This window comes from Vidua macroura, chromosome 8 (genome assembly GCF_024509145.1).
Source record: "Vidua macroura isolate BioBank_ID:100142 chromosome 8, ASM2450914v1, whole genome shotgun sequence".
NCBI classification, from domain to species: Eukaryota; Metazoa; Chordata; class Aves; order Passeriformes; family Viduidae; genus Vidua; species Vidua macroura.
The window spans coordinates 15684817-15700856 of NC_071578.1; the positions used below are offsets into that span (position 1 = coordinate 15684817).

The 16040-nt window shown below is 35.7% G+C and overlaps 1 protein-coding gene across 13 annotated transcripts in view; it reads right to left on the minus strand.

Moving 5' to 3' along the window:
• Nucleotides 1-480: 480 nt before the first annotated feature.
• Nucleotides 481-16040, minus strand: part of CPEB3 (cytoplasmic polyadenylation element binding protein 3) — an 81127-nt gene continuing 65567 nt past the window's right edge. For all 13 annotated transcript variants that reach the window (XM_053983279.1, XM_053983275.1, XM_053983274.1 and 10 more), the window contains 4 exons: nt 13375-13493; nt 11956-12070; nt 9101-9282; nt 481-6174 (listed from right to left, as the gene is read on the minus strand). In XM_053983279.1, the coding sequence (XP_053839254.1) occupies nt 5947-6174; nt 9101-9282; nt 11956-12070; nt 13375-13493 (644 nt within the window). In that variant the 3' untranslated portion in view covers nt 481-5946. The remainder of the gene's footprint in view (nt 6175-9100; nt 9283-11955; nt 12071-13374; nt 13494-16040) is intronic.

The following is a 16040-nucleotide window of genomic DNA, read 5'->3' on the forward strand; positions in this document are numbered from 1 at the left end:
ATTCTTAAAAAACTTGTACAAACTTCTGATGCAGTGCTTTTTTTCTTTTTTTAACTGATCAGTCTAATTTCTGCCTGCAACCACTGTCAAACTGCTAATAAAAGAGTGCAGTAAGTTAGGCAGCAACTTTTCTTTAGCTCAGAGAAAATAATTCAACAGTTCCTTTTCTAAAGGTACTTGATTCTACATTCCCAAAAATGTTTCCATCATATATATTTTTGTATTTACATTCCGTTTAGCATAATAAATACATCTTTAAGGTGGCTTTTCTATTTTAGAGAGAATACATAATTGGACCATATACTTGCATTATAAAATAACTAGAAAAGACAGCTTGTGTGCATGTAAGGTGTGTCTTTGCTTAACCTTATCTAGTAAACAGTTTTCTAGTACAAGATTTGGGGGTTTCATATCTAGTTTACATTCCCATAATGCATATCCCAAGATTTCCTTAGCATGTGCAAAGGATGACAAATATCAGTACTTCATACAACTATATTTAATAAGTTATTACAGAAAAAAATAAAGTTCAAACTACAAAGTTTAAGCAGTTGTAAGCAATAGCAGCATTGAGCTCCATGTTTAGTCACAGTACTGCAGTTCCATACAAGCATTAGTCCAAGCCAAAAAGGAAGAAGCCTTGTTAGAATTACTAGCAAAAACAATCTAAGAGAACATGTAATAAAAGATACAGTACATTTAAAATTAGTTGAAAAACAAGTACAGAGATCTTAGCTGTGAATGCTCTAAAAGTTATGTCCATTAGTTTGACAGTAAAATTACAAATATCTAATACTTTATACCCCAACAGAACTACATCCAGAAAAGAAAAAAGAGCAAAAATTATCTCGTTAGCACCCTGGTTTTCTACTTACTGATGAACTTTTTGTCATGTAAATTTGAGTGTGTCAGACTTATGTGACCAATGTGATTTCTGACCAGCTACCCATTTGGGGTATAGAGTAGTCACTAACATGAATATAAAATACTCCGTGGTATGATAGAACACTATAGCAGCAGAGATTAAGAAGTTTGTCTGTTTAAAAAAAAAGAAAGGAAGGAAGAAAAAGAAAAAGGGTTTAGCTGACATCATACAAACCAGCATAAAAGCAACTACATACAAGCCAGATTAAACAAAAGAGACATTTCTACAAATCTGTGACTAATCTTTCACTCATACCTTGCAAGTAGAGATGTCACAATACTGAAATATTAACATGGGAGCTTTTCCCAGTTAAGCGCCTTTTTTTTTTGTTCCTTTTTTTTTTTTTTTTTACTACTCTAACAGATAGTGAAATCAGCAAAGTTATTTGCTAACTGCATATTTGCAATACAATTTGTTTTAGCCCATGCCTTGCTAGCAGGCTATAAAATACAAGCATGTCGGCAGAAATATAAGCATAAACTTTGTACCACTTAGCAGGAATTTTTTATTCCCTCTTCATTCCTTAATCTCCTTTGTTTGCAATTTGTGTACATTCCAACCAGTAGTACCTAATTTGAGTCTAAATTTTACTTCACTATTTGATCTAGTCTATACATTACTTACAGAACTGAACACACAGAGGATACACAATAGACCAACTCTGGGCACATTTCTTCCCACAAGTCACAGACGAGCCACTCTAACACTCGAGCAGAAGTTAAGTCTAAAAGGTCATCAGCAACTTGTGGAAGCAAGAGTTTTGTCTAGAGAAAGTCATTGTATGCCCTGTTTACGCAACACCAGTTTTAGTCTGGATTGTTTCAGGTGCCAGAACAGAGTCACTGGCTTCAGGAAGGGGTTTCTTCTGGCTGCATAGGGAAACAAAGGTGATGGAAAGAAATGGAGGTGAAAAGCGTTTTGATACTGGCCCTTGGTATTGCCAATACAAAAGAAAAAAGGGACAAAGACACAAGAGAGGCAGAGAAGAACGGAGAAAGACAAAGAAGCTGAACGGCTGTTCAGACGTGGCGGCAATATGAGTTACTGCATTGCTACCAGGGGATGGACAGAGTGTTTTGCATTAACTTGGCAGCTCCCACCCTCGTGGGGTGGCTGGGTTAGGAAATGCTGTGGGCACCGACAATCTGCTCCACACTGCCACTGAGAAACGCATGCAGAGAGGGACTTGTGCAGGAAAGGGGCAATTTCGTTAAATAAATAACACGGTGGCAAAATACAATGAAGAATATATATTTTCGGAGGTTCAATCTAAGGCTATTGAAAAGAGAGTTTATTAAGTTCATGACAAGAAAAGTAATGAAGAATTATGCTGAATGGGCAGGGTCAAAAACCCATTGTTCAATAGATTTAGTTCCTTATAACGGCAATAGTATTTCATCAACACTGGTGGTGTATAAATCTAGACAGCGAACTGGTACTGTGACATCCCTATTATCTCCCTAAATCATTTTGATAAAGGAAAAGGCTTTTCAAAATATCACGTTTTTTCTGCTTCATTCTGTCATTTTATTGCCCAATTCTGTTACAATTTTCCAATCACTTTACATAACCAACCATTTTCATCATTGCCACACTATTGTAAACCACATCAGCAAGTTAATACATAAAGCTTTGCATTTCAAAAAACTAGACACTTTAGTAACAATATTACAAAGATTTTAGCTTCAAAAATAACTGAAAATGAAAAAAATAAACTTTTAAAGAATCAGCATCATAAAATTAATTTATTCCAAGTAAAAATACAAAATAATATTAATGACATTGACCAGATATGAAAGTCTCTCCCAGAAACAACTATATTAATGGTTGAGAAAGCACTCCTTAAAGAAAATACGAAATAAAAATGAAAAATATGTAAATATGTTTAATTTTTTTCTTAGCAAAAAATCTTTCTAAAAATAACAATGAAAATTTGTCTCAGTACAAAGGCTACATTACTATTGAAAAAATACCAGCATGAAGAAAAGGTACATATTTGACAGTAGAAAAATGATTTTAGTGAATCACAATGTCTAAAGTCTGCAATGAAAATAAATCTGCAATAAAGATTTATGCCTTTTTTCTTTTCATTTTTCTTTTTTTTTATACAAACAGTACAAACAGTATTGCACATAACAACAAATAGTCGAGGTTAGGTTAGCCTTCAAAAAAATCGACTAGTTCAAGTCTCACATCAGAAAAGGCCACAATAGGACCTGTTGTACCCAGGGGCTTCTTAGTCAAGTTGCAGTTCAGAACTCCATATTTTAAAAAATAACTTTTTTTGAAGGACCCTCTTTTAATATAACATATTAACAACTCAGGGGCACATTCATTTACAAAACAAAAGGGAGCATGTCATAATTTAATAAACTAAAAAAAGTTCTCTTTAAAAAAATACAAACAGAAGAACTCTCACAATTCTGGTCAGTCGTGCATAATCACACTTGATTATAAATATACAAATTAAGGGAAAATATTTTTTCACCTTCTATTCACAACTTTCAGCACCAAATGGAGTTTGTGTTTACACCTGTTCTTTATGATGATTTTGTTTCAGATTTAATCCAACATTATGCTATACTGTACATCTTCCAGCTTCTCTCGCTCTCGCTCTCTTTCTCTCTGGGAGTATTTTTCTACATGAAAGAGGGGTATTTCTTCAAAAAGGTTTACTTCTTTCACATAATTAGGTAGACTTCTGTAGGTTAGCTATGATCTTTAATATTACAGTTATAAAGCTCTAACTTCTTCATTTTCAAAAAAACTCAAATAAGCATGAAAAAAATAAAGTTACCCATCTGTTAAATCATTTTTCTTGCAGAATTAAATTAATATATATTTTTCTGAATAAACTTACTTAGAAAATATCATTTTCTTTCCTATATTTCAAAATTGAGGTATTGCAAAAGATCATGTCAGTCAGAAAGCATGCCTTTTTCTTTAAAAAAAATCATCAGCCAACTGTTGAAAACTGTCTAGATACAAAAAGTAGTGCATAACAAAATGTCTTGTACAGATGAAAAAAAACAGAAAAGACACCTGGGCTGGGAAAAGCAATATCACAAAACCGCCCAGAAGTAACTTCAAAAGGGATAATTATAATAAGCATTTTAAACCAGTAAAAAACTATTTTTTCTTTTTTTTTTTCTCCAAAAACAGAAAAAATCCTTTCAAAGCCAATACTTGCAACTAAACATTGGGAAAACCAACTTACTAAATTAGACACAAAGAAGGACATCACAACAGACAAAACCCAGAACATTTAAATCTACTATGCGGTGTCATATCCAGTCAGATTGTCCCCAGAACTGCAAAAACAAAGGAGGAAAAAGAAAAAAAAAAATAGTGTACACATTCTCACAATCATTAGTATACCAAGTGTATTTATATTTATATGCTATCTGCAGCCCCATAGTTCATGCTAAAAAAATGTCCACTGTGTTAGCAGGTCTTAATTGTATTCAAGCTTCACAGGATACATCCAGGGATTAGAGAGATAACGCCACATCCACAGAGCAGACATCTCATGTTACTTTAATATGCAGACATTTCTTTAGCACCACTTTGTTTCCTAACTTTCTTAAATGTGCCTAGGTTAGTAGTTTGACAGACTATCTAATCGGTAGTGTATGTACGCCAGCATGAGCTCTTTGGTTTTCTGGACAAGGTCTGCAGCTACGTAAATGATGCAAGCATTAGGAAAGAGATTGTAACTAAGAGCTCATTTCTGTTTATGTACCTGTTACGAACTGTCAAAAATGTGTTAATGTCAGATACAGAGGCTTTAACAGTTAAGTTTGATCACAGTACTAGACATAATCACTTTACTATATAAAATAAATTGCACGATATATAACAGAGCACCGCAAAGTACTTCATCTACCATCCACAAATTTTTTTTAAGAATATCCTACAGCTAGTTTTTATATTTGTTGTAATATAGATCATTCTGTAATGGGCTGATCCTAATTTCAGAAGCATTACATTTACTGAGGCATGCCTTCCTCCAGTCAGTAATCAATTTTTTTTGTTACTGAGCATTTTGTAGCCTACGTAGATTCATAATTTGTGCATTGTGGGCAGGTTTTATATTAGACATATATAAAATTTATTGCATGCAGCAACCTGATTAAGTAAACATGCAGTCAAAAAATATTGACCTTCCTTGGAAGCTTTTCTGTATGCTATACTGATCTCCTTTCAGCAGCCATCACTATTTTAATCACATATTCATTTTTAATTGATACCCTAGCCTGAATAGAGTATTATGGTATTAGTAATACCATTTTAATAGCAGCAAAAGCTATTGCAGCATACATTTACATAACACTAAAAGACCTAACAGAACAAAACAAAAAAACCCAACAAAACAGAACAAACAAACAAAAAAAACCCTCGGCAAAATAAAAGAAAAAAGTCTGATCCAGCTTATGAGGTATCATCCTTACAAGTCAAAATCGAGAGCAACTAAAGGCTTATTTTCTTTAAGGGTTATTACTATTCTAAATGACCCAAACTAATGATTGCTGAATATCTGTTTAAGTTTTTGCTACATCTGCCACCTACTCGTGAATATTACCTTTGGTAAGTCATCTGCTAGGGGCAAGTCTAAATTTCTGAAAATAAGTGCATGCTCCAGTTTAAAAATAAAAATAATTATAATTACAATAAAAAAAATCTTCATCACATACGCATCAGCCCAGTGAAGACTGATGAGAATGGCAGTCTACATAATGTCACTAGTGACAAGTCTTGTGTAGGAAATTAAGGTACCAAGCAGATGTTTGTGTGAATCAAAGTGCAAAATCAGTACAGTTACACTCTGCCGGTTCGTATTATACTGGACACTGAGTTCAGTAATGTGACTGTAAATAATAATAATAGTAATAAAAAGACCCATATCTTCATTAAAGTCGAGGACGAATGCACAGATTTCCAGAACACTAAGCCCTGAGGCAGCGCTCTCTTTTCACTCAATTTTATTTACTCCAGTACTTCTTGCTGGGTGCGGCCGGGGTTCAGCTCCAGCGGAACGGGACGTGGCGGGGCCGGTCACCTCCCTCCTTTACCAGTGGTTTGTGGAACTCCCGCCCAGCACGGGAGTGTATGCTGGCCCAGCAGTATTCACAGTAATACTGCAAACAGGTAACATTGGCACAAAAGAATGGAGCAAATTTTCCACCACAGCGAGTGCCCTGGCATTCGTCACACATCTGATCATCCAGCACATATGGCTTCACTTCCACCTGCACCAAGGACAAGAAAACAACTGTAAGAATGTTTCATAGTTTTGCTAAGCAACAACACAAACCCCAATATTTTAATTTTTTCTGTCTCTGCTGAAGGGTTTCAGCTGATGCAGGATCAATCCTGCACCACCAGAGGTGTGGCCACCAGAGGCTGGTGGTTAAATTTTCATACCACACGCTTTACCCGTCAGAAAATGTCAAGAAAGAAGGGTGTGCTTTTGTAACTATTCAACATTCCTTGGAAAAGTTGGGTCTAGGAAAGTACTAAGATGGAAGTACAGTAAAAATCTCCAAGGATTTTCCACTAAGAAAGCTCCAGGAATCAGAATAGAGTTGGTATAGGGGCAGGCCATGAGAGCAGCATTTAGGAAGAAAACTTATAACGAACAAAATTATATTTCTAAATTTCAGTGGTCTAGTGAGTTTCAGAGGGTTTTTTTCCTCAGAAGATTTTTTTTTTTTTGTCTCTTTGGTTTTTCATGATTTGCAAAATGCAGGACCAGACTAATAGGAGATTCAAATTAAACAAAATTAAATGTACTTGTACTAAATACTCTCCATTTGGTTGGCAAAAATCACTGTCTAAAGATTTTTCGCTCTTGAGGTGCAATAAAATTTCATTGTAGTTCCAACTAGGGCCTTGCCATCAATTTCAAATAGTCTGGAGAGCTGCTGACTTTAGTCCTACACTCAGCTGTAAACAACTTAGTGCTCGAATGCCTTTTGTTCTTAAAGCATTTGTGCCAATCACAGCAGGACTGATGCATGATTAGGCACTCGCAATAATGCTATTACAGACATTGAATATGTTCCTATGAATTGTGCCTACACATTTAAATTGAGTGTTCATTCAGTACAGGGAAATCATGAGTTCATGCATGTCTAATTCTTATGGCTCTCTGATGCTATTTATAAAGTGGTTTAAGTACAATCAACTGCACTAGAAAAGATAGAAAAAATTGAAGTACACATGTGTTAGCAAGTGTTAGTCCGGCACAATTTGTATATTGCGAGGAAAACCTGAGTCTAGTAACAACGCTTAAATTCACAGCTGTTTAAAGAAACATAGAATAAAATGTGAAGCTGAAAGACAAGAAACATTCTACAAAAAAGCTTTATGCTGAATTTACTTCAGTTTATTCTGATCACACTTCAATAAATGTTACTCCTTTGAAGTAAAGCTTCTATAGTGAGTTGTATTTCTTGCCTAAGGAACAGCTTGGGCTGCCAATCTATTTTTTTTAATTACACCCTGCTACTAGTATTGCATGGAACAAGTCTGAATAACTGCCATTTTGCATATCAGATGCCATATCACTAAAATTAGAAGCATCATGTAAAATAAAACAGCGCTGTCTCAAATGAAATTGGAAGAAAGCAGGTCCAATGCCCAGCACAGCTCTAGATCCTCACCTACTCAGATTTCCCAAGCATGAATTGTGAAGGTCTCAAATAGAGTCTCTTTCTGTCTCTCTCTGTCTCATCTTTTCTTGCATTGGTTACTAGTGAAATAATTTTAAGAAAGTTGGCTGTGCAGTTCAGGGATTTGAATCTATTAGATTAAAATTTAAGGACTAATTAAGAGACTTCATACTTCTTCAAACTCACACATAAATCTATTTTTAAAATAGATAAAAGATAACTAAATAAATTATCAGTCCAGCAAATGAAAAAAGAACATACCGACGAAAAAAATTACTAGCTAGTGACCTTTTGGTGGCTTTAGCCTAAAGCTTAGAAAGTACCCTCTAGCAAGCATGGCTGATATATAAATCTCAAAGGGTTCAACGTGTGATTAAGACTCCAAAAGTAATCTTCTTAATCTCTCTGTAAGATTTTTCAGAATCTAATGGACAAGAAATGTTTAGGAATAGCCTTGTCATAGTTAATGTAATATGGTGGAAAGCACCATACACAAATTGTTAGAGGAATTGTAACTCCATAACCTCCTCGAAACTGAAAAAAAGTACAATTCAGATTTGTAAAGACAAAGTCAAAATAGTTTGAACTTTGCAGCTGTGCAGCTTTATATGCATACTGCACATAATAGACACACCCAGTACCTGTTAAACTGACTTTTGAAGAAACCATTTACACCAGATTAAAAACAAGCCAACCCTATCAGAAAAATACATAGCAGCAGTCCAGGCCATGTGTCCTTTTGAATAATTCTAAATGCAGAGCCCTCAAAGTATGGATGTTGTTTGTATGTGTAATCAAGAGGTGAAGACAGAAGGTCTAAAGGAAAAAAAAAAATCTGGAAAGTAATGCTTTCTTTTAATATGTTCAAGTCAAATTTCAGTGAATACTGTAACTTCACTCCATATTTGAAAAGCCCTTTAGGGATTTCATATGGACTGAAAAAAAATCATCTCATTTCTCCCCCTACTGCCTATCAAGCAGTGGCATTTGGTTTTAGTTAAATAATTCTGGAGACTTTTGAGGTCAGCATTACCTATTTTAATTGCTATAAACCTGTGCTTTAAGGACCTCAGCTCTCAACCTACACTACTGACAGAAAATGGCCTAATAATAGCAAAACTGTCAGAAGCTACACAAGTAGTCACTAAACTAAAAGCCACTGATGCACAATGAACAAACATCTAAAGGAAGAGAAAGAAGCTGGAAAATGGTATGGAATTTCACTTATGGAATTCAAAAGAGAACCAAGGACAAATGAGCTTACAATCAACTATTTTCTGGGTTTAGCACTAAACAGTTATTTAGAAATGTTTAAAGTACTTTTTCACTCTGCTTTAGATGTTTAAATAAGCTTTTAAAAAATTGACAAATGTCATCTGAAGAACAGAACTTACAGTTCTGTTCAGAACTTACACTGTGTTCCAACACAATGCTAATAAAGATTTTTTAAATACCTGTACAGTCTGGTAACAACCACTGTGCTCCATGCTGTTCTACTTACCCGTTTATCAATGTCATTGTGTTGGAGCTGGACAAAGCGAGCACTGATAGCAGCAATATAGCTTTGCTGATTGGAGAAAGCCACTCTGCCAGCACCTTTTGGGTACTTCAGCTCTGGGTCTGTATCAATGCCAGCATAGCAGACACCTCCATATAAACGGTCCATAATCATTGCCAATTCAACTGCAAGAAGTTAATTGTTAAATATAATAGATTTAACATAAATCATGGTGTTGCATTTGGATTGTTGCATTTTAAAAAGCACCATTTGCCTTATCAGATGTGTCTTCCAAAGTCTAAAATTCCAAAGTAAAACACAGATTCAATCAACCTTACATGAATTATAGTAAAATATAAAGGCAAAAACCGGAATCTGTAAAAAGTTGATGTGGCTGAAGTGTGAAAAAAAAATACAGAGTTATGCTGTTAAAATAGGTATCAGATGAACAATAATTTACAATATTGCATATTAAAGCTCTGGTACTTGGAAGGCTTTTTAATGCTAGTTTACATGTAAGATCACTTAGGGATATTCCTGTTTTTAGAATCTGATATTTTGCCCTAAGTACTAAGGTTCAAAAGATATCAAAGATGTGTTTCACATTTGAAACAAAAATCTATGAAACATCCAAAGTTCCTGCAGCTAAAGCAAACCTACATTATAGATGCAATTTAAAATAGTATTTTGGTAGAAAATACCAAATCTTGGTTGTGGATCTTTTGAAATGGTTTGTTGCTTTTTATGTTATTAATAGTAACTCTAAAGAAGCTACAAATATCATTCATAAAATCAGCGAGGTTGAGTGCATGGCTGAGGACACATACGGAAGTTAAGGGAAAGAAGTGAAGGAAGTAGTAAAGAGGCTGAAGAAAGCAGGGAAGAGCCATTTAAATTGTGCAAGGCTGTATGGCCACTGAGCCAAGCTCTCTGTAAAACCTCACAGGCCAACAAATTTGTCAGATGGACAATGCAAGAACTGAGACCTGTGCAGGCCCTGCCAAGTCAGCCATTTTTTAGTGCTAATGTGTGAAAACACTTTCTGCAGCAAGTTACCATTGAACTACCCAAAATAAAATTTTAACTCACAAATACAGAACATTTAAATTCCCATAGTTCTCCCAAAATTCTCATCAGTAAATTGACTAAAAATATGTGTTCACATAAATCTGTGTGCAGGCAAGACCGTATGCTAATTTGCTCATTTGCAACAAGCAAACCAATGTCTGACTCATTCTACCAAACCAGGTAATACTTTTGCTCCAAGGAGTAAGGAAAAACTACCAGCATAATGTAGTGATTAATAGATTCTTCTGCTTTCTAATGATTTGGAATCATCACTTGGATAGTTATCTCAAAAAGTGACAGTACAAAATAAACATCTTGAACACAATTACAATAGTAGCTCCACTAAGTTACTCTTGCCAACAGAGAAAGAATATATAGGATTCCAGGGCAAGGAAACCAGGCAGTGCTCAAATATCTTAGGAAAAACTTCTGTATCTGATCTTTAAAGCTGCAAACAAAAAGAAATGGAAACTGCTTTGGAGAAGTTACCCATTTAAAGGCATCAGTTTTCAAATGTAATGCATTTCAAATCTGATCTATGACAGGCCAAATGGCATACAGTTTTATAAAGGCAATCATTAGGAATGCGCTAATATTTAATTGTTACTATTTACATAATTACCACCTTACAGTTGGGCATTATTTTAAGATGGTGAGGAAAGTGAAAGCTGCCAAGAAATCTGGAATAAGAGAAATCTTACTGCCAGCAATGGCTGGGGGATGTTGGTAGAGCTTTCCAAAAGATTTAGGATTAGGCAAAATATAAAGTGAGGAGCTGAAGTTCCAAAAGTGGCTGCTGAAGGAAACTGAGGGCTACAAGGAAGGTCATTCTACCAGTGACTGAGAGGCCTGGTCTACTACAGTTTCCCAGGATTAGGATTAGGGATGAGAGGATGAGAAAGACAAACCATGCAGCTGCCTTGGAGTGAGGATGGAAAGGGAGTAAAAAGAGAAGTGAGGGCTGCCAAAAGATCTGGCTAGGAGAAATGTTTTAAATTGCTTCATGTCTTTGTCATTGGCTCACCAAAAATGTCAGGATTTAGAAGAAAGGAATTAGGGTTGAGCTACAATTGGGAGCAGTGCTCAAATGGGGCCTTCAAAACAAAATGAGGACTGCCAGGAGTCCTGGGCTGGGATAAATCTGTCCTCTGGCCAAAACCTAAGGAGTCTTATCTATGGCTCTGCAAATAAAAGTGAAGAAAAAGAGCTGAGAGTGAAGAAAAAAAATTGAGGGAAGGAAGCTACATTAGGATTAAATCTGGAAAATGCTCTTCCATGTGAGGCCACCAAGAGACCTGGGTTGGGATGAATTTTCCTTTGGGACAGTAGCTGAGAGGCCATGTCCACAGCTCCATGGAAGAATTAAGGTAAGGGTTGAATAAAAGGGAAACACTGGGCTGAGGTTGGAATTGGTTTGGAAAGGGTCTGGGAGAAGGGTCTGGTCTTTGTCTTCTAGTCAAAGGAAAGGGAAACCTGTCTGCACCTCAGCAGACAAATCAGGGCTTGGATTAAGATGGTCTACATTACAAAACATCAGCCAAGTTTTAGGGTATTATGCAAAGCCGGGGAAAACTCTTTCTACTGGCAATCCAAATAGTAACCTATTTAAAAGATAAAAAAATAGTCACTGTTTGTATTTTGTAAACAGGAATATACTCCTTGTCTTAGAAAGCAAGCTGTGATCTTTGGAAAACACAGAGTCCATTTTCTGATCTTTTACAGATGCTATTTATCTTTCCTCATCTTTTCTACTTTATCTGCTACATGCCCTACATTTTCCTTCTACTCACCAGCTCGGAGAGGCCGTGGAACTCCTCCCACAAAGATTGTTTTTCTTGGATCCAAAGGCTGAGACCCATCCATCACAAAGTCACTGTCACTTAGGTTCCAAGGTCGAATTTGCACCTGTATTAAGGATCATTTTTAGCAGAGGAACTTGGCCACTTAACTAAAATTAATAAAAACATGCCAAATCTCCCTATAATTAAAAACAAAATTTGAACTTTTCAAAAGCAGTAAGTTGGTTTTATAAGAACCAAGACAATTTGAGAATGTACCTTATCTAAGTATCTGAAAGACGGGGGACAACTCATTTATCACCTCTAGAGGCCAGGCTTGAGTTAAATGTCCTCATGACAAACTCCTACGCTCATTAATTCCCTGCGCCTAATCGCCATCATAGGAAGAAACCTGTGAAAGGACTTTCAGAACATTTTACCATGTATGTGCAATTACAGCTGCAATTTGGGCTTCTGGCTTTCCTGAAATCACATACAGTGATCCACAAATTTAAAAGCACTGATAGGAGCTGATAAAATTAATTTCTGTGCTTGGATGTGAAAGGAATTTGTATAATATGTGAATGCCTATTTCTATTGAGCAGCAAGCAACAGCTGATAAGAAATCTTTAAATTAAACAGAAAGAAACTGCTCAGAAGTTATTTAGATAAAGCTGTTCATCAATCCATTTTTTTGATCCTAGGAATCACACAAGCCTGCTCACTGTGCTGCAGTCCTGGGTTGTTCATTCATCTCTTCCAAGATTTTTAATAGTACTTTTAAAAGGCAGCACATTTTTTATCTTATTTGCCTGCAGTTTTCACCTCATTTGTGTATCTCCATAGGCACAAAAAAGGACCAACATTAAAGAATGTTAGAGATGTGAACAATAAAAACAGGCTACCGCATGTCTTCTATTCTGCTACAGCTGTCTGCAGTAGTTGATTTTACCCCATAGTTTCTATAAGGTAAATGAGGCCTAAATTATAAATTGATTAGCTGTTGAATGAATAAAAAATAATAATTAAAAAACCTAACAAAATACAGGGGATATTTGATGCTATCTGGATCTTGATTTGGCAGGGTTAAGTTTCTTCATTTCATCACATAAGGCTTTCTTTTCTCTCAAATCAAATAGATGAAAAATTACCGTTGTGTTGTTTTACAGCTAACACTGTAAAAGGATGCACATTCCTGAAGCATACCAAGAGTACCAAATATAAAAGTTAATTGAACATGGCATTTATCAGAAAAAAAAAAGTTAAAGCCACGCTACACTGATACAGGAAGTCAATTCAATGTAACAGCAAGGTCAGAAACAGGAAATGACAATAATTAACTCTAAGTATTGTTTATTTATTTATTAACTGAAAAGAGTAACAGCAAATGGGTTAGCAACCAGCATAAGTGTTATGGCATAAGCTGCTTACCGGTTTATCCTTGATTGTGGGACTTGACACACATAGGTAAAGTTTGCCATCTTCTTCCAGACAGGCATCTATCAGAGCTTGTACAGAACTTTCTTCCTGGAACAGCAGAAAGGCGTAACCTTGGAAAGGATAAGGGCACAAGAAAGAAAAGTAACAGATTGATTTACAGACCATTTTTAAACAAACAAGCCAGAGAAGTGGGTAAAGTATACAAATTAAAAATAACTGTTGATGTCGGTAGTTTGTTGTGTTGATGTTGGTAGTTTGATGTTGGTAGTTTGTTGGTAGTTTGCAGTGCTCCTTTCTTACCTGATCACACACTCCAAAGGTTTGAGGGCTCAAGGGACTGACCTTGACTCACATTCCATAAAGTAAAACAGGCAAGATATTTGAGGCCTCAAAAACCAGCAACCTGACTACAGCTGACTATTCGCTATCCACAGATATTTGGATTCTTGGCAGAGGAGAAGCAACCCAGCTCCTGCTCTGCTGTTGGTACACACATCACTGAAGTGCTGTCAATAAGCACTGGAATGCTCTGGGAAAAGGCAGCAATGTGTTTTGGTGTAAGAAAAGTCACTACAACTTTTCAAAGGGTACAGCAGAGGGAGATAAGGAGAAAATTAATTTCCCTAGTTTATGAATCCAACCGAGGAGATCCTCAACCCTGAGCAAGCTCCTTTGTACGTGTCCTATTCTGACATCTAAACAGTGACACAATTTCCATATGAAAGGGTAATTTAGTCCAGTTGGTCTAATTTCAGTTAACCTTGCTGACAATAAACTGAAAAATCTGGCATATACACTGTGTCCCACAAACTTGAAACAAGGTTGCCACTTGAAATGCAAGATACACTTGGAACTAAATGGAGTTGTTATAGTCTGGCAAAAGCATTTTTGCTAGCCTAAACAGACAGGGAAAAAAAAATCTCTATTTCAATTAATACCAACATTGGCATATCTTCTCTAATGATGGGAACTTTTCTGTATTACTGAAAGCACAGTTTGTAATAAGACTTCAGTAACCTCCTTCTTCAAAACAAACACACTAGATGGAAAGTGTATTAAGGTGCCTATTCTGCCTTTCTAATAAAGAAGATCTTGATATTCATACTTTATGTTAAAAACTGGCATGTTGGTACAAATTAAAGGCAGTCATACAGGAGTTTTAGCTAATAGTGCATCAAGTATGTATTCTGCCCATCTTTCCTCAACATTATTAACTGAAAAGAATTACTCATTTATCTTTATTATAGCAGAATGTGCATTATATGTGTATTAGGCATGTGAGAGAAAATAAACTTACTGGCCCTGTGGACACCATTCAACTTAGCAAGCCACAGCTGGTAGAGTTTATGAGAAAAGACCTAAAGCAAAATATTTCTCAGGAGTTAAAGATTATCCAGCTTCATGCCTGCCATGGCTTACCAGAAAAGGCCTGACTGCATTTCACAGCATTCATGGAAAGAGCATGTTTACAGAAAGAAAAGGTTTTCTTTTATTCTTCTAAATCTGGTAACACCTTCCTTTTGCAGCTCCATGGTTAGGCAAATTTGGTGGAGTAAAATGAAATCACTGTTTTGTAACCCATGGGGGAAGGCAGGAATGAAGTTAGAATTTTTATACTCTGTTCAGTTTAAGTGATTCATTACAAACATCATGAGAGTAAAGGTTATCTGGACAGTTACATGGTGGTATAGGAATATTTGAGAAAGGTACTAATGGACTAAAAGTACAGATCTCTCAAATGAAGTCCAGAGCAGATTGGGTTTAATTAAGAGTTTTTCTTTGGAATTTCAAGTAATTGTGAATTAGTTCAATTTTATTATAATACCTGAAGGGTACCATTTTATGCTCAACTTGTGAATACTGAATAATTAATAGTTTAAGTTCTTGCATTTGAGAACAACAGTAGATAAATCGTTGTTCAAATGCATCAACCATGAGCTGAATCTTCTGGTACAAAGCCAGCATTTGGCATGCAAATGTTAGATAGCCAACAGGGAAGGATTAACCTACTTCTGGTTCTTAGAACCTGGGCTCTTTTCAAACAAAGTGAAATACTGTAATGAAGAGTTATATATAAGGTCAAAGAGTATTTGAATCTCCATGTCACATGTCTGCATATCATCTACTGATTTCATATGTAATCGATCTGAAATCCATACTTCCCAAAATTCAGCCCACTTGCAAAATCAAGATAAAAAAAAAAGATACAGGAATCATAATCTAAGGGCTATGTGTTTTCAGCTTTATAACACTGAGGTTGGATGGCAGAATTGAGAGAATGAAGAGAAGAACTTCCTCTTTACATTGTGCATAGCAAGTCAGAAAAGGCTTACATGCACTGATTTCCTCTGCAAAAGGGAAGGACCACTTATGCTTGAAACAAGCTGAACTACCTTCGAAGCACAACTTTCATCCATTTAGACAGTGTCTTTTCTGATGTTTTTATAAGCTTCAGAATTACAATAAAATCTAGCATTGACCTCAGATTTCTTATAAAAAGTATTTCAATATATAAATCTACCTCATATTATGTAAAAAAAGGATGGCAAAGAAAATTACTGTTCTAGTCTCATTTCTTTAGGGTTATTTTTAGATGGTTGAGGTGGCTGCCTCAAAGAAGTAAATCTAAATAGATTTAACATTTTCATGAAATATAT